The sequence below is a fragment of the Halichoerus grypus genome, chromosome 2, assembly GCF_964656455.1.
Source record: "Halichoerus grypus chromosome 2, mHalGry1.hap1.1, whole genome shotgun sequence".
Lineage (NCBI taxonomy): Eukaryota > Metazoa > Chordata > Mammalia > Carnivora > Phocidae > Halichoerus > Halichoerus grypus.
Window position 1 is genome coordinate 113,022,878 of NC_135713.1, and position 22,186 is coordinate 113,045,063.

General features: G+C 42.6%; 1 protein-coding gene across 2 annotated transcripts in view; it reads right to left on the reverse strand.

Moving 5' to 3' along the window:
- The window catches only part of STK32A (serine/threonine kinase 32A), a 125,666-nt gene that overhangs the window by 32,656 nt on the left and 70,824 nt on the right, over positions 1-22,186 (reverse strand). For both annotated transcript variants that reach the window (XM_036065734.2, XM_036065732.2), the window contains exons 6-7: positions 8,995-9,032; positions 987-1,076 (exon numbers count right to left, since the gene is read on the reverse strand). In XM_036065734.2, the coding sequence (XP_035921627.1) occupies positions 987-1,076; positions 8,995-9,032 (128 nt within the window). The remainder of the gene's footprint in view (positions 1-986; positions 1,077-8,994; positions 9,033-22,186) is intronic.

A 22,186-nucleotide genomic window follows, 5' to 3' on the forward strand; every position in this document is an offset into this window, starting at 1 on the left:
TTTAAGAATTTGTAGTAATTTGTGAGTGTTAACATAATTAAATGTGAGACCTTATTGACAGTTTTGGCACCTAACCTTATCCTTTTAGTCACCCTCGGGGTGTATTTTGAATCTTCAGGCAAAATCCAGTTCCCCGTCTTTAAAAAGGAGAACTCATGGGTTTGTCATGGTGCTAAAACTAAAAGTAAAATGACATCTGGGAGGCGCTGTGTGAACTTTACACTCCTATGTGTGTAATGCGGGGTTATGTAAATGATGGGTATAGCAGTTCTTATGTCACTTATCACCATCCGACTTATTACTGTACTTCTATTTGATTCTATTTTTTATTTTTTAAGAAGATTTTATGTATGTATGTATGTATGTATGTATGTATGTATTTATTTATTTAGGAAAGAGAGAGAGAGAGAGAGAGAGCTTGTGAGTGGGAGGGGCAGAGAGGGAGAGACCAAGCAGACTCCACTGCTGAGCACAGAGCTCGATGCAGGGCTTGATCTCATGACCCCGAGATCATGACCTGAGCTGAAACCAACTGACTGAGCCACCCAGGTGCCCCTGATTCTATTTTTAAAAACTTCTCTCACTAGAAGGTAAGCTCCACGAGCCGGAGACCTTGTGTATTTTGCTCACTTACAGGATCACCTGCCGCGGATACCGTGCCACGCCCCCAGAGGCAATTCGCAGATATTTATTCAATCAACCACTATTCTTTGTTAGGAAGTGGGTAGAAGCTGTCCCGAAAACTCATTAAACAGTGTTTCGAAGCGTGCTTCGACCTGAATCAAGATCAGATTGGGCGCTTGCTAAATGGAGCCTCCTGAGGCTCACCTCAGACCCGTGAACTCAGACGCTCCCCAGGTAAAGTCACAGGGGAACTTGGCATTCCTAGCTGCAAGTGCCTCCAGATGACTGGACCCGGAATAAATGTCTACGGGAACAAAATGGCCAAGCCTTGCTCTTAGCACCGCCGCTCACGGAGCCCGTACCCATGTAAGGCTTGGTGCCCGCCGCCGTGGTGAGCCGCGTCTCCCTGGGCAGCATCGCGGCGACGTTGAAGTCTGTGATGTGCACGTGCCCTGCAGAGACAAAAGCAGCACACAGAACGGTAAGCCCCATCCGACTCCGCAGCACAGCCATGCTTCTAACAGCCTCTGGAAGCTTAGTCTGTCAATTCTCGCGAGCCGGGTGCAAGTGTGCAAGTCGCAGCGCCGTTTTTCTGCCCTCACGACCAGCGTGGTCATCAACCAGCGGAGTATCTGTTGGCAAACCTGCGGTCCAATTTCAGAAACTTTTAAGCTGCCTGGTTAAGAGCTCCCACTCTAGAAAGTCCCCTTACGATTTCTTTGTTGGCAACATTTTAACTTGGTGACACCTGTGAGCATCAAGAGGGAGGCAGCCGAAAGGCGTTCTACCTATCAAGTTTTCAAGCGTTTTTCCAAGTGTCTCTTAGGGGATTTTTTTTTTTTTTTCAGAGATAAATATCGCTACTCTAAAGCTGACACAAATGTGGATACATGTATTTATTTCTTTGCTAAGCAAGAGTCCTTTTTCCTCCTTGGTTCTCTGACATATCATGAGTATTTTTTTGTCTGATAGTTGAGGTTGTCCTCTACCCACCCCCAACAAATAATGTATTAGGGGAAGGCAGGGGCAAAAAAGTCAAGTTTTATTTATACAGAGGCTGTAGGATGAGCCCTGGGCAGCGAGCCAAGAGACCCGAGTTCTGCCCTGAGCTCTGCCCCTAATATATCATAGCCTTTCTGTCCCTTTTCTATGTTGAACCCAAGTTTCTTTTTGTAAAAAAAGAAGAAAGAAAAAGAAACGGGTGGACTAGCTCATCTCTAGGGTCTCTCTCGGCTCTGACACTCATACCTCCGCTCCTCACGGAGCAGCCCCTGCAAAGTGTTAGGGTCCCTGCATTTCCAGCCGGAAGGAGGAAGAGGGCAGTAGCAGCTGCTCAGGCAGACAGCCCGATTTGTTAGCTGTTGGCACAAAATTCATACGCTTGCAGAGGCCCTTGAAGGGTTGGCATTTCCATTTCCCTGCTCTGTGGTTCTGATGAGACGCGGCTGCTATTGGAGGGGATGTCATCTGATCCTTCTTCCGTGTCTCCCAGCCCACACTCCTCACTGCCAAACCTCTCAGTCTGCTCCCTGACAGCATCCAGCGTGCTGCTGAAGACAAACTTCACTGCCTTTGTTGCTGGGGTTTTGTTTTGTGCAAAAAAGTGTTTTGTGTCGCTGATGTGATGACATTTTAATAAAGTAAGAGTAGCACTCGTCGGGTTGAAAGTGAAGATATTCTTGCCCGAATGGTACCAACAGATAATTCTGGGAACTCTTCTATCACAGTATAGGTTGTCTCAGTTTTTTCTTTCTTTCTCCCCCTGAGTCATGCTCAAGTGGCTCACTGATACAAATGAGGTCAGCCTGGAGACACTGTAGTTAAGAAGAGCTTGTTCTCTGGAGTCAGACTGCCTGGCTTCAAGTCCAAGTTTGACCACTAACTCACGGTGTTACCTTTAAAGGTGACACCTCTGTGCAGTTGGGTTGGCAACAGGAATTTTCTTATGAGTTTATTGGGAAGATCAAATAAAATAATACCGTGGAAGAACTTAGCATTTGGAAGGAAGAAAGTGTTCAACTGTTGCTCTTTCTCATGATCAGAAACCCCCGTGCCATTTTGCCGAACACACATGCCTGGACTTGACTCTGCTGAGACTCGGCTAGCACTGGGACCGTAGGAGAGCCAGGCATCCTTGCTAGAAACAACCAGGAGCTCCAGAGGTGATGCAGATGAGCGGCCAGGCATGGGACCCTCTACTTTAGTCTGAGCGGATGTCCGGAGCCAACTCAATCCTGAGATTATCCGTGCTCTTGTAGAAATAAAAGGTAGAGGATGTTTTCGAGCCCCGTGGTGCTGAAAGTGTGGTCCGTGGACCAGCAGCACCAGCCCCACCTGGGAACCTGTTAGAAATGCAAATTCCTGAGCACTACCCCCAGCCTATTGAATTAGAAACTGAGGGTGGGACCCTCGTACTTAAACAAGCCTCCCAGGTGATTCTGACACCCAGTAAAGTTTGAGACGACTCTTAAAATAAGACCGGCTTGGTAGAAGATCCCGACCCAGTAAGTACTCATCATATAGCTTTTGAATTTGTTGATAGAATGCTGAATTTTATCTTTCAGTAGTGTTTACATGTATTTGATGAACTGCCATTTTCCAACAGTTTAGCCTAGTGAAATAGTCCCTATTTAATAGAAAAGTTGTTTGTGGTTAATTTCACAGGGCTCAGAAGTAGCAGAGCTGGGATTAGAATTGAGAATTTGGTGCAGGACTCCTTTACTGAGTTATGAATTTCCCCAAACTTTTTGTGCTTTATCCAAAGAGATGGATAAACTGAAACAATCCCTTCCCGGTTGGCTTAGAGTTTGTCTCCCTGCCAGGGGGCACAGTATGGATGGGGAGAAATTGTCTGAAGGCCAGGATCTGCTGGAACCTGGAGTCCGGTGCTCTTAGCTAAGTAACACAAGCAGAACCCCACAGAGCCCATAGACAATGGCCAAAACCTCAGTTCCAGGCCCAGAATGCTCCCGTACCTGGTCATCCCTCTGCCAGGTTCCCCCCCTTGTGCTGTGAAAAGTGCTGGCTCACAGGAGAAGTTTCAGTCACTGGGTGGTTGAGGGTCACGGGAATTGCCTTGGGAATGGGGACCATCAGCTCAGGCCCTTACACAGAGTTTCTCAACCTCTTAGACCTGGTCATTCTTTGTCGTGGGGGCTGTCCTGTGCATGGTAGTAAGTTCAGTAACAGCCCTAGCCTCCACCCACTAGAGGCCAATAGCACTGCCCACTCCTGGCTGGAATCCTGACCATGAAAATGTCTCTAGACACTGCCAGATGTCCCCCGTGGAGACAGGATGTAGAGCAAAACCATCCCCAGTTAGAACCACTGCCTCAGTGTGGAGTTTTTCAGATACAAGGCTCAGAAAGTCCCTGATTTGGTACCCTAGAAAAGCATTTTTGCCTTTTCTTTTCACCTCTGTACCTTGAGACACAGAAGCACACTAAAAATTTGAATTGATAGCACTGAGTCATTTAATTCAACTATCATTATTGTCATTACTTCTACCTTTTTCTCACTCTGTCTGTTTCTGCCTGAGGATCTTGACCACCACAGCACTCCTGGCCGCCATAACCAGTCAGCAGGGGTTGCCCCCAGCTTTCAAACATTTCCACTACCCCAAAATGTTGAGAGTCTGGGTGCCACATCTCTGGGATTCTTGTTAAAAATGCATATCCTGGGGCACCTGGGTGGCTCAGTCGTTAAGCGTCTGCTCAGGTCATGATCCCAGGGTCCTGGGACTGAGTCCCACATCGGGCTCCCTGCTCAGTGGAGAGCCTGTTTCTCCCTCTCCCACTCCCCCCTACTTGTGTTCCCTCTCTCGCTGTGTCTCTCTCTGTCAAATAAACAAAATCTTAAAAAAAAAAAAAAAATGCATATCCTTAGGCACTAGCTGAGACTTAGTGAATATGGTTATTGGGAATAGGGTACTGCTATTCTCTCTCTTTCTCTCTCTTCATATATTTATTATCTATGTATCCACCGATGCCTATAGATAGATATATAGATATAGGTATTTAGGGATAGGTCGATTTTTTTTAAAGATTTATTTATTTTTAGAGAGGGAGAGAGAGAGAGAAAGAAAGAGGGCACAGGGAGAGTCTTAAGCAGACTCCATGATGAGCATGGAGCCCGACATGGGGCTGGATCCTATGACCCTGAGATCACGACCTGAGCTGAAACCAAGAGTCAGACGCTTAACCGACTGCACCACCTAGGTGCCCCTAGATAATTTTTTTTCTTAAAAAAGATGCTTTCCACTATATCTTTAGTCCTGTGTTGGGAGCCGGCAAGGAAGAAGCTGTTCAGATAGCATGCTTAGTGCTTCCTCCTAACCCCCAGACCGAGTATTTGCCTTTCTCTGTTCCCTGGGACTAGGGATGATATTAAGGAAACTAAATTATAGATGATGCCATAATTATCATTTCCTCAGATATGCCAGGCAGACATTATTGTTCCTCTGGATGCAGCATTTATTTCCTGAATAATTTAAGACAACCACAAAAACTTAGACACTATGGAATTGATAGAATTGGATGGGGTACTTAAGTTGGTAGGATATGAAAATATTTATCAGGACGATTGATGATGAGCCATCTGAGATCTAATGTCAGCCTGGGTTCTGAGCTAGTGAATGAGACGTTTGAGGAGAACAGTAACAGGTATGCTCTAAATTAAAAACATTTTTTCACTCCCATTCTGAATGTTCATTGACACGGTGGGAAGATTCTCCATTTTACAAAGGGCTTCAGCTCCTTTAAGTATCAGTCTTTTCTGATGAATATGAATGAATATGAATCAGTAAGAATAAAACCAAGTTTCTGCCTGTCGCCGAATGGCGCTGAATTAGAATGTAAGCAACGTGGTGTGATACACAGCTCACTTGGGGGAACAGGCGTAGGAGGCATGTCAGAGATAGGCAATTATCCTTCACGGTTGCTAAAATCCCCATGCAAAAGGTGCGTGTGATGGCCCATCAGGGGTGAAACACTATAAATGTGGATGGAGAGGACAAATGAGGGTTTCTAACTGGAGACATGGAAAATCACGCCAGCAGACACTCGAAAATGCACCCATTGATTTGTGGGGCAGCTGATTCTCACAGGAGTAACTCTACAGAATGTGCTCAGGGCTGGGGGTTATCAGGGATGTATTCATTTAAGAGTGGTTAATTACAGTCCCTGAGCAATGCCAGAAAGCCTTAGTTTCTCAGAACCTGCATAAACAGAGAGTAAATAACCTTAAAAATTTTTGTTCTTCAGAAGGGGATCCCCAGGACAATGTTTAGAGAATAGCTCTCTTTCTTGTTTGTTTGCTTCTATCCCCTTCACAGATCTGTTCCTTTCCAAAACAATGTTTCTCTTATTAACTGCGGTGATTCTCGAGTTCAGGATGAGAAAATAATACAAAAAAGTCCTATTAATTCATCGTTGAAACCCAAAACCTTAATAGTGAAAGCGTCCTTGTAAATAGTTCACCAGGTAACAGGTGTAGACTGGGACGATCCCTCCGGCCAAGTGGGACGGCCGCTCATACGCCCTGAACAACAGAGCCCCAGCCTTAGCAAGAGTAAAATGCCCCCCAAACTGGGCTTAGCCCCCTGCGCCCAGGATGGAAAAGCAGAACGGACCACTGAAGGCGTAGCTGCCTGAGAATTAGTGCCAAACAAAACTGCATAAACATAAGAGCTAACAAGTAGACACACAGAAGCTTTGGCATATCCCTTCTGGAACCAAAATAATTCTGTAGAAAGACAGGTAAGGGCCCAGCTTTCACTGACCACCTGCTATAGACAGAGCCACATAAAACAAGATGTGGAAGCCTTAGCTTGCTTCTTTAGGGGAGAAAGTCACTACCTCATGGAATTATACTAATATTTATCTTCTGAGTGATTTCCTTGTGGCAGACACTGCAATCAGCACTTTATAAATAGTATGCTAGTTCATTTTTACAGTGACTCTAAGAATTAATTACTCCTTTGGTTCGTCAAAAAACTGAGACTCAGAGAACGTTTAGACAGTCTGTGGAAACTCTCAGAGCTAGTGATTGGTGAGGGGGTGAACTGGGTCTTCCACTCAGGCAATTGGGCTCCAGAATCCATGCTTTTAACTATAATATTACACAATTATTCTTTCACGAGGGTGGTTTCTAAGGGCAGGTAAACTTGAAGATTAAGTTATTTCTGGACCATTCTTCTAATCTACAATCACCAAGTTGACCAGAAAATAAGAAGGGGAAAGAAATTGAATGAGAGAGGATCAGATGACCTTATGGTGGAAATAAGATGAAGCCATGTTTGAGGGCCAAGATGAAAATGTTGTTCTCTGAATGGAAGGTAAATCTTGAAAAGGTTGTGGTCAACAGGACCCAAATGTCTCCATTCGGGGCCTCAACAAGTGGTAGAGTAATATATTGTACACAAAGGCAACCAGAAAAGGGAGTAGGTGGGGACAGAACCCCAGATTGTGTTTTGCCTGACCAGCCACGCACCTTCATAAGGCCGGGGTGGGGAGACAGAGAACCTTTTTCTAAATTGTGCAGAGGCGGCCTCTACGGGGGTGGGGAGGCCCTCCTCACAACTGTGAGGCCCCACAGAGTTTATCTGCACCAGGGTCAGAGAGGCTCCTGCCTCCTCTCTAAGGCATGGACAGCCAGTGTTCTCATGAATGTCACCTTCACGCCAAGGCTCACTCTTGCTCACATTTTGGAGAGTCCGAGAATCTGCTCCCGAGTGTCAGAAGCAGTAAAGGGAAGGAAGAAAGTAGGCACTGGAAGAAAGTGGAAATAATCTTTGTAGACAGTCCATAAATAAATCATGACCCTGAGCTTCGAAATTAGAGGTCATACACAAAAGTGTTTCCTAGCCCTCTGAGCACAGGTGAGGTCTGGCAAATCAGGTTGAAAACGCAGCGAGGTAAATAAGTAATGAGCAATGGATGGTACTTGGAGTTGCAGACCCACTGCAAATCCCTTTTGTAAAAGTCAAATGAATAAGGAGCCTTGCACACTTAGGACTCCCTCACCCAACAGCTTCCTGAGCACATCAGAAAGATCTTAGTGCCACTGTAACATTTATAACCTGCAGGATGCGTGTCCTACGGGTCTGCCCTGATGGACCAGTATACCCAAACATACATTAAAAGGAACAGTGGGAAGAAATGATACATATTAATCATTATTGGTGAAAGCTTGCTCTCAGGATATCCTTAATCTGTGTTTCTTGGGTTTCTAGCTTTCACTGATCACCTTCATGGTTACTGCCAAATCCCCGTATCACTTTCCCATCTAGGTGCCTCATACACTGTTGTCCGCTTTCTCTTTTTCTTTAAATTGATGAGCTTTCTTAAACTGAAAAATCTTCGAACTGAAAACTTGGTATATCTTCTGCAAATGTGAGACCAATTTTCCCTCATAAGAAGAAAAGCATAAAAGTAGATGCAATGAGGACAAAATGGTGTCACTAATCATTTGGTAGATACTCTTGCCTGCCACATGCTCTGAGCTTGAGGCCTTTTCTGCTTTATTAAAAAAGAGAAATGATTTTTAGAAAGATATTAAGGCAAATTAGCACCAAAAAAACTGTGATGGTTTTCTTGAAAGAAATCAGTAGAAGTGTTAACAAAGTTGAAAAGGGAGTGACTTTTTCATTATTTAAATATAATGTTATTTAAGGGTATCCCAGGGTACCTTGCCACTGCTAGAATAATGAAGTTCACCCATCTTGTCCCTCCTACACATCAAATCAAGTTTGTGCATAGAACTCAACTGAATCAAGCAGGGCCTTTTCCGTGTGTAATCCTCCTTTGCTGGGGTAATCGTTTTTGTCCGACATGCTTTTTCTTTTTTTTTTTAAATGTAGAAATTTATTTTTATTTTCCTTTATTTTCATTCTTCCTCCTATTTTTTCCATATACATCTATTTTGATTTATTTAACTTTAATTCTTTTTTTCAGGTTTTTTTTTACTCTTTTATTATTTTAAATTTTATTTTAAATCTCCATTTTTATATGTGATTGCAGTTAATGCAAATGTATGACATTTATACCAATTACTTGTGCTGTAGCAATCAACCAGTTGCTAGTACTAAATGTTTTTATTTCTTTTTTTTTATTATGTTATGTTAATCACCATACATTACATCATTAGTTTTTGATGTAGTGTTCCATGATTCATTGTTTGCGTATAACACACAGTACTCCATTCAGTATGTGCCCTCTTTAATACCCATCACCAGGTTAGCCCATCCCCCCACCCCCTTCCCTCTAGAACCCTCAGTTTGTTTCTCAGAGTCCATAGTCTCTCATGGTTCGTTTCCCCCTCTGATTTTTCTATGTGCAAGTCATGTTGATTGCAAACAAATCATTTACTTACCATGTTCATCAAGCAAAATATTGTCAGGTTTCATATCCCTAGGGAAGTAAAAGGAAAAGAGAAAGTTGCTCATAATCAAACAAACAAACCAGAACTAAAGGGTAAAAGTGAAAATACACAAGAGTTCCAAGTAGGGTTGGAACAATGAGCTAGCCTGTCATCATTCACAATCTCATCCAGTTACCATGGTGAATCTCTAACTCGGTTACCATGAAGACCCCCAAATTCTAGATCAGAAAACAGGGGCTTAAAGAGGTTAAGCAACTTCACTCAAGTCACAGAGTTAGTAAAAGGAAGAATTGGGCTTTGAGCTTGAGTCTCTCTCATTCAAAAGCTCACATTCTTTTTTTTTTTTTTTAATTAACATATAATGTATTATTTTTTTCAGGGGTACAGGTCTGTGACTCATCAGTCTTACCCAACACCCAGCGCTCACCACAACACATACCCTTCCCAATGTCCATCACCCAGGCACCCCATCCCTCCCACCCCCCTCCACTCCAGCAACCCTCAGTTTGTTTCCCGAGATTAAGAGTCTCTTAGGGTTTGTCTCCCTCTCTGGTTTCGTCTTGTTTCATTTTTTCCTCTTCGAAAGCTCACATCCTTAAATTCTTAAGTAGCATATGACCTGTAAACATGTAAGTATAGCTCCTAGGGTCACAGGGGCAATTAAATTGCCATAAGGTAGTAGTACTCGTTATCATTTTTATCTGTGTCACTGGACTGAACTTCAAGACTCTACAAAACAAGGGAAAAATGATACATAATATGGTTATATTTTAAACTTGAAGAAATTAGAATCTTTTTAAGGATGAAGCTCGAATGCCTCTAGTTAATAAATATTATTGCTGGGGTAGTTAAAGGAGTGGGGCTCGTCTTGCAGACACTAGTGAGATCCTTAAATCCATAGGAGAGAACAAAACTCACCTTCTTCCAGAGAAGGGGGTAGTTTGATGGTAAATACTTAGAGGAGTGGCCTGCAGCATTTTCAGAGTCCTCATGACACGAGTATTAGCGTGAGCAGCTCTCCTCAAGCAGAGAACAGCATTGTCGTTTTTAAGGGCCCTTGCTCTGGCGTTCCCAGGGTTTTACTGCCCTTCCCTAATGCACCATTGAAGTCCTTCAGCCTAAATTCACAAAAGCCATTAAAGATAAAATTCTGCAATAGGTTTTGGGGACGCATTTTCAGCCTAGTCAAGTGGCTTTTATGTCACCAGAATAAGGTGACCTTAGTCTTTGACAGACCAAGCATGTCAGGATCCCCTTTTCTTGAAAATATTAATGAATAACAAGCCCCTTACCTACAAGCAGCATGAAGTATATGCCACACCAACGTGCAGGTGCATGGACAGTCTCATGAACTTTGAATATTTTCTTATTTTGCTTGTGAGGTTCCTAACATGAATTCTGGCTTCATAAGTGAACATCTGTATGTGTGGCACATTTTTCTCTGGTGCAGGGTACAACTGGCTAAAAGAGAGTGTCGGGGGGTTTCAAACTGCCTGTTTCTATGGCTGAACTCTCTCTCCGTATTGCAAACTCCTCCCCAAATCCTTTGATGGATTCCATTGTTTCCAGAATTAGGCAGTCCAAACTCACTCATATGAAATAAAGTCCCTTTCATCATCTGGCTCCTGTGCTCCAGCCACACACAAACACCTGGGGTCCCCCACATGCTCCCTGCGTCCCCCACCTTCTGCTTTTGCTTTGCCTGAATCAGAGCTCTCTCACCACGGCCTCAGAAAAAGCAGATTCATCCCTCGACTCAAAGCTCCAATGCCACTTCCTGCAGGAAGCCTTCTCTGAATTTCCAGTTCTGAGTCATTTCCCCCTCCTCTGTGCTCTGCGTGGTATACTTCTTCCAGCAGAACATTTATCATGCTTGTATCTATGTTCTCCCAACTGGATCGTAAACTCCTGATGTCAGGGATGGTTTCTAGGTTAATGTCATATTCCATTACATAGGCGCACAGTGCTTGGTAGGCAGTAAATGAATGACTAAATGATACCAGCAGAATTTCTAGTGCATTCAAGAAGGTTAATCCTAATGGGATACACCAGAGCAGTAGTGGTGTGCCATCAAATACTGTGCAATTCAAAGCTTGATGGAAACCGGGTATTAGGCTCTTGCTCCTTCTTCCAGACCGGCCCCAGTGAGCATCAGCAAAAAGGAGGCCCCATGGAGCTCTGCTGGGAGGGAAGACACTTGGGTATGGCAAGATTAGTATAATGATTTCTTTGCCTGAATTTATGAGGGCTTGGTGAGAAAAATGACTTGCTGTGGGTTTGACACGTCGCGAACTTTCTATGAAATCCTAGAACATCATTTTTCTTAAGTATCGAAGCCACATCTCGTTATATCCACTACCTTTCCCAGAAACTACCTTGAAGCTTAAAGAATAATACAGAGATCAGAGCGGTAACAGATTAGCTCATGTGATACTTCTTACTTCAGTCTTAGATTCATTCATTCATCGAATACTTACTACTTTGATAAGCCACTGTGCTAGAATATAGGAAATATAAATGAGATCTAGTTCTTTCTGGGATGCAGAGGGTAAGAAAGTTCATAAGGAACTATGCCAAAAGGTTTACGGTGGTAAAGGGGCATGCTTACTACTAAATTCGGAGAAGGAATAAGAGGAAAATATAAGACAAATATTTAAAAAGTGGACTTTTAACATAAAAATAAAGTGTATAAACACAAATTCTGAGTACATAGCTTCCCCAGAATGTGATGAGGTAACTTCTAAGTCACTACGGGGTAAACTGCAGTGTGCTAACATTGTTTATTCACATACCAGAAGAATGAAAATATGAATGAAAATAAACCCTGTGTACTATATTAAAATTCCTGATAGAACAAGTTGATATTTTCTAGTTTCGAAATTTAGCAGCACTTCCTTATCTCTTTAGCCTGGTCAAATAATACTAAGTATGAGAGAACTTATTCTAAGCCGTTTCTTTCATTTAAGGTGACCTATACTATGGTTTCACTCCGTGGTTACATTCAGAATCACCTGGCAGGGCTGTAAACAACCTGGGTTCTCTGACCTAGTTCAGTCCTGAGGCAGTTGGACTCTCTGTGGCCGGGCCTAGGTGTCTGTCCAAAAACAAGCAGAGACTTCTAGGACCTTCTGATGTATAGTCATCTTCAGAAATACCATCTAGGCATTGTCCACAGCCAAAGATGTCAATCCGATTTTAAACTATGAACCTCTTAGAAGCGTATCTATGAACGAAAAGGCACTGGAAAAGCACAGCACTTAGCATTTTTGACCAAATTCTTTGGTTAAGATATATATGGAGGACTCTTACAACTTCCATATCATCAGCAGGTCATCAATGAGTTCCCTCTCTCTCTTGTTATTCATCATTCCTGATGAGGACAGTGTCTTTGTGGATGTTTCATTGAATCCCTTAGCACTCACTTCCCCAAATTACCTCCAGTTATCTTTCCATCTGTGGACCCCAGTTGTTTCCTTACTCCTATGTCCTAACTGTCCCTTTGCTGTTACAACAGCCCGCCCGCTGACCAACCTCACCTTCTATCCAATCCACTTCCCAAGCTGGCACATGCAGCACCCTGAGGCCACCAAATATTGATTCTGTCACTTTGCATTCATACATCACAACTCTCACTCATTTCCTCAGTTCCCTTCCCCAGCCATTGTTAACATTCCTTTACAAATCTTTAATTCTCTTACCCCCTTCAATTGTTCTCACCTATTAAAACCCCAGTATTGGTTAAACCCAACAACCCCATTCCTCTCACCTACACCCAAGCTCCTGAATTTTCCTAGAAACAGTCATAGTAATATTGACTTCTCATTCAAACTCATGGCCCCACATTTCAAGCCAGCACCCGTGTGCCAAGCCATAGCGAGATGCCTTCTCCAAGAGGAGCACTGCACACTTTCCTATGGCCTTCAGGTTTCTTCCACGTTCCCTCCCACTTTCTCTCAGTTAATGACTGAACCTCCTTACTTCACGAAGACAAGAGAATCATCTACCACTAAGTCTACCAACCTCCCTGTTTCTATATCCATACTCATGGCCTTGCCTCCAGTTATACTAGATGAAAAGCCCCTGCACCTACCCCAGTCAGCTCTTCTCCAGGGGCTCTGGACCTCATCTCCTCTCATCTTCTCATGGATTTCTCTCAGCTAGGTGTTCCTTCCTTCTCCTACACCTTCTCTTTCTGTCTCTCTTGTATGAAGTACGTTATGATTGAGTCTCTTGGAAATACCTTCCTTGATGCCGAGTGACTTCCACTTATCGTCCCATTTTACTATTTTCCTTTGCAATAACAACTCTGGATTGAGTGGTTAATAGGTGAGAAATTAGAAACAGCATCTCCGTTCTCCTCCTCAGCTGTTCTAACCAGGCTTCCATTCCCCTCTACTTCCTGAAATTGCCGCTGTCAGGTACATTGATGACCTCCAGTTCGCCACATCCATTGGCTGCACTGTTTTTTATCATGCTTAACTTCTCTGGGGGCTGATCATTCCTTCCCTTCTGACATACTTTATTCTTGTGGCTTGCAAAAAACCCCTTTCTCCTTCTTTTCCTCCTGCCACAGAGATTCCTCCTCAGTCTTGTCTGCTGGTATCTTCTTGTTTCAACCTCTAAATGCTGCGATTCCCCAGAGCTCAGTCGTATATACAACTACTCTCTACTTAAGTTACTTCATTTAGTACTGTGATTTTAAATATTATATATATTTTATATTTACATTTTATTATATTTTATAAGTTGCAGTTCTAGGGACACACATTCTGTAGAAATTCTTAATTCCGTCTTGATTTGCTGAAACAGGAAAGGCTGAATCAGCTGATGCCCTACTGTGGCAACTATAAATAGCACCGTAGAAGTACAATGCTCCCTGTGGCAGGGTCCAAGGCGGAACTGATATATCTGCTCTTCTCACTTGAATGACTTTACAAGTCATTAGCAGAACTTAATAGGCTAATTACATCCCTTCACTGTACCTACCCTGGAATCAAGTTGTTCACCCTGCAATCCGATATGGGGTATTGTGAGAACAGGGAACAAGAAAATCAGTGTATCCAAACCACAATCAAGCCCTTCAGTGTCTGTGGCTTTCTGACAGGTCTACAGTTTGGGTTGAATTCTTTGTTACATAATGTACTCTTAAACTGGGTCCTCTCCATGTTCTTGAGAGGGAAAAAATATACATATGATTCTATAATATATTATTTAAGATGTCACACAAAGGCTATTGGTCACATAAACAGATGTAAAGAAAAACAAGTGAGGTGGGGATGGCAGGGTGTAAGGGGTAATTGTAAGAAGAAATGCATGGTTTGGAACAGGGGGCGGTAGTAAAGAGTGCCAGAGTTACATTATGGACCACGTACAGCCTCCATCTCTTTTTTACTAACTGGCTGATTCTTTTCTTTTTTTATTTAAATTTCATTTTTTTAAATTGAGAGATAATTGACATACAACATTATATTAGTTTCAGGTATAGAACATAGTGAAATGATCACTACAATAAGTCTAGTTAGTATCCATCACCAAACACAGCTACGGTGGGTTTTTTTGTCTTTTGTGTTTTACTGTGGTGAGAATTTTTAAGATTTACTCTTTTAGCAGCTTTCTGCCTGCTTATTTTTGTTGTTGTTGTTCAACTCCAGCATTTCCCACAGTTTGTTCAGGGGGATATGAGTTACAAATATATTCTGTAATAATATAATGTATAATACATATTCCACATATAGTATTTATAAGTACTATTTATAAATGCTATATATAAATACTAGTATTTATAAAACATTATATAAACATATACTGTTTGCATATTCATTTTGGGTGTAATGGCTTTTCGTGGATAGCACTGCTTTTCATTTGTCATCCCACTACACAGGTCCAATGCCATTATATATTAATCGGGTGATGAGGGCAGTGATTTTATCATCCTCCCATCCATGAAAATGTTACGCAGTATCCCTTTTTGAATTTGTGTTTCTTTTCCCCAAGTATCACTGAAGACACCAGCACACTCCCCATGCCTTTCTCCTCTCAGATGTCTTCTCCCATGGCTTCTGAATTTCCCCTCCATTGGCCGTAATAATTTAGCTTGTATGTCCCCTCAGCAAAACACAAGCTAGAGCATTAGACCCCCATCTCAGCATCTCGCTCTCCTCCGATCCCCACAACCCAAGCAACTTTGAAGAGATTCACCCAACCAAGCTAGGTTTTTTTGGTAAAGGGGAAGGGTGGTAGGAACCAGATGTTAATGACCCTTTGGTGAAAAAAGAGGACAATTCTTCAGTAGAGAGCACTTGAGGAAGATACAAATAAGCTCTTAAGTCAGGATCTGAGAAAGGACTTCTTAATAGACACTTCCAAAGTTGGCGTGAACTATCACGAAATCTTAAAATGTGACGTGGATGTTGTCACTGAGGCTGGATAAGCATTTGACAGCAATCCAGCGAGTGGCGGGTGGTGCAGCAGGGGAATAGTCACCTGCTCAGCTGACCTTTCAGAGCGCTTTGAGTCCTGACCCTCTGTGAGCCACCCAAGGCTTCTCACAGAGGCTCCCTAAAAGTCACCTCCCTTCATTGATTTATCATTTAGATGCCAAAGGAAAACAGTACTATCCACATTTGCCTAAATAAATAAATAGATAAATAATAAATAAATAAAATAAATTTTAAAAAAAAAAGGAGACTTAAGGGCACTGACTTGCCTACAGTCTCATAGCTCATAAATGGCAGAGATGGAATTTAAATGTCATGGTCTTTCCACTATTGCTCACTTGGTTATTTTTGGCAAGTAGGTTCCAAGCATGGGGCCAATTCTTTAGTTAGTAGTGTCTGCCATGTTGAAAAGGAGGGCCTTCACGTCCAAGAGAAGAGAGTGCCAGGATCGATCAGCAATTCCTGATACAGGCACAGGAAGAGGGGTTTGAGGAGAGTTGATAAAAAAACAAAACAAAACACAACGGCCCAACTGCTGTACTATCCCTGACTAATAGAATGGTTTCAGCAGCGTCCATTTATTGTCCATGCTACAGCAGCTACTTGATAGACAACGTATCTTTTATTGCTCACAACAGCTCCCTAACTTAGGTATTACACCCATTTTTGCAGGTAAAGAAAGGGGAGCTCAGAGAGTTTAAATTACTTGTCCAAGATTACATGATAAGCAACTGCTCGAGCTGGGGTACGACCAGAGATTGTGAGGTGAGATCTTAGTTTATATCTCAATTGTTTGTATTTTAGTTCTCCTAAGGAGAAAGAAGAATGTCCTCACATACCTGGGGGTCTGGGATGTGGCTCACATTAGGCTGCAGCAAGTTTAATTTTTTTTTATAGTTGAAAATCATGTATATTTTCCACCCTGCTCTATAATATAGCCATGTCTCTTTTAATGTAAAAGTAAAGTTCCACGTGTCTTACCGTGGAGTAAATCTGTTGTTCTAGGAAGGTGAAATCATGCTTATCCTGATGGTACAGACCCAACAGTACAGATACTCCCACTGAGAAGCATGGTTATATACCACCATCCCACTCACTTGAGATTTTCAGCCAACTTGTAATCTTCGGAGGCGGAATGTTTAATGACAAGGCTTCCTGCCTTGCTCTTTAGCATTAGTCAATGCTCATTCACTGCCATTATTTCCTTTAATTTGGATTCACACAGCTAGAAACCTAGGTCACATTTACCTGTTCTGTAACCAGGGAAGCAAAGACACAGCATTAGGGACCTGAGGTAAATCCCCTAGCCACGGAGATTGGCCTGAACTCGGATCTCCTGGATCTTTCCCTCAATCCGAAGAGATTTTAGGGATAGAAATGTACTAGTTAGAGGAAGGTAAAGAGTCTACAAAGTAAGAGAGACTAGAAGGTGTTCATCTATTGGTCATAACAGATTAACTGTCATGAGAGGGTTTTTGTTTGTTTTTTTATAATCAAATAGAGGACAGGAGTATTCAATTTAAGGCAAAAAGCAATTTGTTCCATTTCAGCTCCAGAACTGAAAATATCCTCTCTTGCCAGGGTCACACACGACCTGGCTGGAATTCAGTCCCAGGTCATCTGGTACCAGCCTCTCTTTTCTACGCGGCCATACTGCCTACCTATAGGAGATCATGAAATTCGTCCAGCCTTCTTAGAAATAGAACCCCAGTTTGGCAGCAGCACACCCAGTCCCAGGGTGAGGGATGATTGGCATACATCAGTCATGAGAATCTGGTTTCCCTTATCACAGCCTTCTTTACCGTGGGGATGAGCCAGAACAGCCACCGAGACCTAAGGGGGATTCTACTGTAAGGGCCTTCAGAAAAACTTTTGCTTCCCTAGTAAAAGATTAGAAATACCCTTCTGAGACTGAGATCCCTGATTCTGTATCTCGAGGACAATAACAGTTTCTATAGAGTTGCTGTGAGGGTTTAGTGATATGAGGTAGATAAAACTCCGAGTCCAGTAGTCTGCACACAGTGGTTGTTCAATTGTCAGAAAACATTGATCAAATGACTAGGAAGTGTCCAATGGTAGGAAGGGCTAGACGGTGAGAAACTGATGTTAAACTGAGGGTATTAAAGGATGAATAGTTGTTTTCAACTGTAATTGAACCATTGTGATGTACTAATGATGGTAGATTTCACTTAACGCAACATGTGAGAAACCAGGATAAGCCTTTAAGTGCTGTATTCTATATTATCCTCAAACAGCCTTATCAAGTCAGTGCAATGATTCTTCCTATTTCATAGATGGGGCCCCCAGAGGCCCAGATAGCTGATGGAGCTATCCTGTTGTCACCCATTATTATGAGAAGTCAGGACTCCACTTCTATCACCAGAGTGATATTCAAAATACTTCACAAGGAACAAACACTAATCAGAACAGGGTACTGACCAGTAACAATCCTGGAGGCCACTGATAAATGACCAGTACGGCACTACCTATGGGGGACGCCTAAGCAGAAGCCGTGTCTGATGTAAGGCTCCCACGGGCAGCAGCAGAACCAACCATGAGGGTGCCTGTGAGTCAACAGGAGGAAGAACTTTCTGAGAATCAGGTGTGTCTGAACATGAAATGGATGACTTTATGTGGCAGCCAATGTCCCATCTCTGACCTATTGAAAGGCTAGGAAGACAGTTTCTTCTTGGAGAGTTGTGGAAGGAATTCTGTCTTTGGATGGAGGTCGGACTTGATTTCTAAGCTAACCTTCACCTCTAACATCCTACGGCTTCATAATAGCCTTAGTTGCTTGACATCGCTCTGGAAAATAGCAATATGGCTTCCCTTCATTAGCCATCCCTGTTTTCCCAAGCATGTAACAGGAAATTGTCATATTTTTGCAGCTGTATTACCTATGACATTATTAAATCCATTTTACAAATTAGAAAAATAAATCTTGGAAAAAGCATACTAATCCATTACCTGCAGAGTGAGCCCCTTAGACCCTTCGTCTGCAGGCTCGGTCTTACCCTGACATCTGGATTAGCTAGTGTACGCCATTCTCTATCATCTCCAGCCTTATTTTCATACCACCCACTGTGAATGCTCTATTCTTATGTCCAAAGTGATAACAAATTCAAATATGTCCCCTCTTTTGGACTGGCTTTGTATTTTCACTCAAGTACAAATGGGAAATAAATATTTGCTTGAACATGGTGAGCTGATCTGGCCTCGGATCCCCTCTCTTACAGCTGCTTGAACTACTCTCCCCCTTTCTCACGTGTTCTGACTGCAAAGACCACTGTTCTGCTCCAGGACAGAACAGACTTCCACCTTAGATCTGCTTGTCCGGCAAGTCTGACTTCAGATGTCGCCTATCAACTGGGGCTTCTCTGAGCCCCATGCTAAATGCATCAGGTAGCCTCCCCCCCAGATGAGATCCCTGCTTATTGCCCATGAAGCACTGAGGGCAATCTGTAGTGAACATGGTTATTTACACATCTGATTCCTTGTTCATTGTCTATCTCTTCAATTAAACCGTGAGCTCTATGAGGACAACAAAATATGTTTTTATTCTTCAAAGCTCTATTCAAGAACCATGTGCCCGCTACTGGGTATTTACCCCAAAGATACAAATGTAGGGATCCGAAGGGGTACGTGCACCCCGATGTTTATAGCAGCAATGTCCACAATAGCCAAACTGTGGAAAGAGCCAAGATGTCCATCAACAGATGAATGGATAAAGAAGATGTGGTATATATATACAATGGAATATTATGCAGCCATCAAAAGGAATGAGATCTTGCCATTTGCAATGACGTGGATGGAACTGGAGGGTGTCATGCTGAGCGAAATAAGTCAATCAGAGAAAGACATGTATCATATGACCTCACTGATATGAGGAATTCTTAATCTCAGGAAACAAACTGAGGGTTGCTGGAGTGGGGAGTGGGGTGGGAGGGATGGGGTGGCTGGGTGATAAACATTGGGGAGGGTATGTGCTATGGTGAGCGCTGTGAATTGTGCAAGACTGTTGAATCACAGATCTGTACCTCTGAAACAAATAATGCAATATATGTTAAGAAAAAAGAAGAAGACAGTAGGAGGGGAAGAGTGAAGGGGGGGAAATCGGAGGGGGAGACGAACCATGAGAGATGATGGACTCTGAAAAACAAACTGAGGGTTCTAGAGGGGAGGAGGGTGGGAGGATGGGTTAGCCTGGTGATGAGTATTAAAGAGGGCACGTTCTGCATGGGGCACTGGGTGTTATGCACAAACAATGAATCATGGAACACTACATCAAAAACTAATGATGTAATGTATGGTGATTAACATAACAATAAAAAAGTAAAAAAAAAAAGAACTATGTGCCCGGCACACAAACAAGTGACTAAACCTGAAAGATTGAAGCTTAAGGTTTGTACTGAAATGTGTATAGGCAAAGTAAAATTTAATTTGGACCAAGTTGCAGGCTGCATATTAATGAAACTCAGAACCTTACAGAAATTACTAGAAGCACAGCGCAGGCTAGTTAAATGTTAACCTGTAAATGAGCCGTTCTCTGCCTTTTTCACGTGGGTTTTCATAAATGGGTGGTCTTGGCTGAGAAGCCCAGTCACAAAGCTCCTTTCGAAACTGCCTGATGGCTAATACAAAGAAGGCAGATTCTCCTGTGTTCGCAATGTGTTATTCATGCTCATTCATTATTTGGTGGCTCGGGAGCAGGTGCTGGGTAGAACATATCAACCTAATACCCTCATTACTGCACTGCCGTTTTGTTTTTGAGGCTCAAGTGGCCCTTCTGCTGTGGGAGTTAGAAAAAGAGAACATTTGCAAGGCTTATGATCTACTGAAGAGAAGACTGACCAAAACAAAAAGAAAGGGCATTTTCTTAACTGCTCCACAGAAAATGGTGGCCTGAAACCAAATTCTTGATCCCACTGCAACAATAAATATTATCAATATACTGAAAAGAAGAAAGCCAATATCAGGTGGAATGTACACAGTACAAGTAATCAGTTAATCTATCATTTTTTTGACCTGTAGTTTTCTCATACTGGACATGCTGCTTTGGTATATTGAAAAAGATTGAACTTCCCCTATAGATGCTTAAAAGCAAAACAAAACAACTTGGACCAGAGAAATGTTATAAAAAAGCCACAGATATTTGAAGTATCTTGCCAAATCTGAAACACAAAAGATAGTCTCTGGACAACATAAAATAGTTTACCATATACTAAAGCCAATGGATTTGATTTATGGAATATTCTCTTGGGTTACCCTAATTTTACAGGCAATTTTAACAAATTTTTTTTTTAAGATTTTATTTATTTATTTGGCAGAGAGAGAGACAGCGAGAGAGGGAACACAAGCAGGGGGCGTGGGGGAGGGAGAAGCAGGCTTCCCGCTGAGCAGGGAGCCCGATGTGGGGCTCGATCCCAGAACCCTGGGTGCATGACCTGAGCCGAAGGCAGACGCTTAACGACTGAGCTACCCAGGCACCCCTTTAACAAGTTTTTTTAAAAATTCTGGTCTCCCATCCCATAATATATTCGAAGCAGCCTATCAAGAGTGAGGACAGAAGCTGTTCTGAGTAGCACCTGCTACATGGGAAGAGTGAAGTCTTAGCAGCTAAGCAAACCGTACGAGCATACTGGATTAGTTTGCTAGGGCTCCTGTAACAAAGTACTACCAACTGAGGGGCTTAGAAAACCCCAGAAACATGTTATCTCCCAGGTCTGGAAAGTACAAGCCCAAAGTCAAGATTTTAGCGGGGCCATGCTCCCTCTGAAACCTGTATGTGAGAGCCCTTCCTTGCTTCTCCCTAGCTTCTGTTGGTTTGTTGGCAATCTTGGGCCTTCCTTGAGTTCTAGACGCACCACTCCAGTCCTCCATTTTGACATGGCATTCTCCCTGTGTCCTTCACATCATCCTCCCTCTGTGCCCAAATATCCTCCTTTGATAAGAACACCAGTTACACTGGAGTAGGGCCACCGTAATGAGCCAGTTTTACTTGATTACCTCTGTGTACTGAACCAGTGCATAACTGGTTCCTAATAAGGTCACATTCTGAGATACTTGGATTTAGGATTTCAACATATCTTTTTGGGAGAGATGCAATTTAGCCCATAGCCCATACCAACTAAAAATACTTATCTAAACCAATGTTTGTTGCTGTTGGGTAAACAACAGTAAATAGCTCATCTGATCTTGAGGGTGCCTATTATTTTTGTATGAGTAAAAATAAGGGAGCCTGTATTAAGGGCAGATATATGATATCTCTGACTGAGATAATCCTAGCTTTGAATCTGGCCTTAGTATACTATGATATTAGGCAAATTATTCAACCCTGTCATGGTACCGTGGGCTATCAAATTAGGCCACACATACAAAATGCTTATTATCATGGCGGCCACTGGTATGTGCACAATAAATGACAGCTCTTCTTAAGTCATTAAGAAGATGATCTATGTACTTAATAGTATAAATTAAATGGTTAAAAAATGTTGGTGAACAGAAAGGATTAGGCACCTTCAGGAATTAGAAAAACATCTCTCCAGATGACTCAACTCCCACAGGCTTCAGAAAGCTGGGGGTGTCACTGAGTTGGCAAGTTCATCCATCTGTCACTCAATAATCACTGACTAAAATGATTAGCTGCAGAAAGATCTCATTTTTCCCTATGCATTATCATCTCAGGAAAATGAAGTGTGACTTTCAAGATAGTATGGTGTGTGTGAGTCAGACAAAAAGGTGAAATG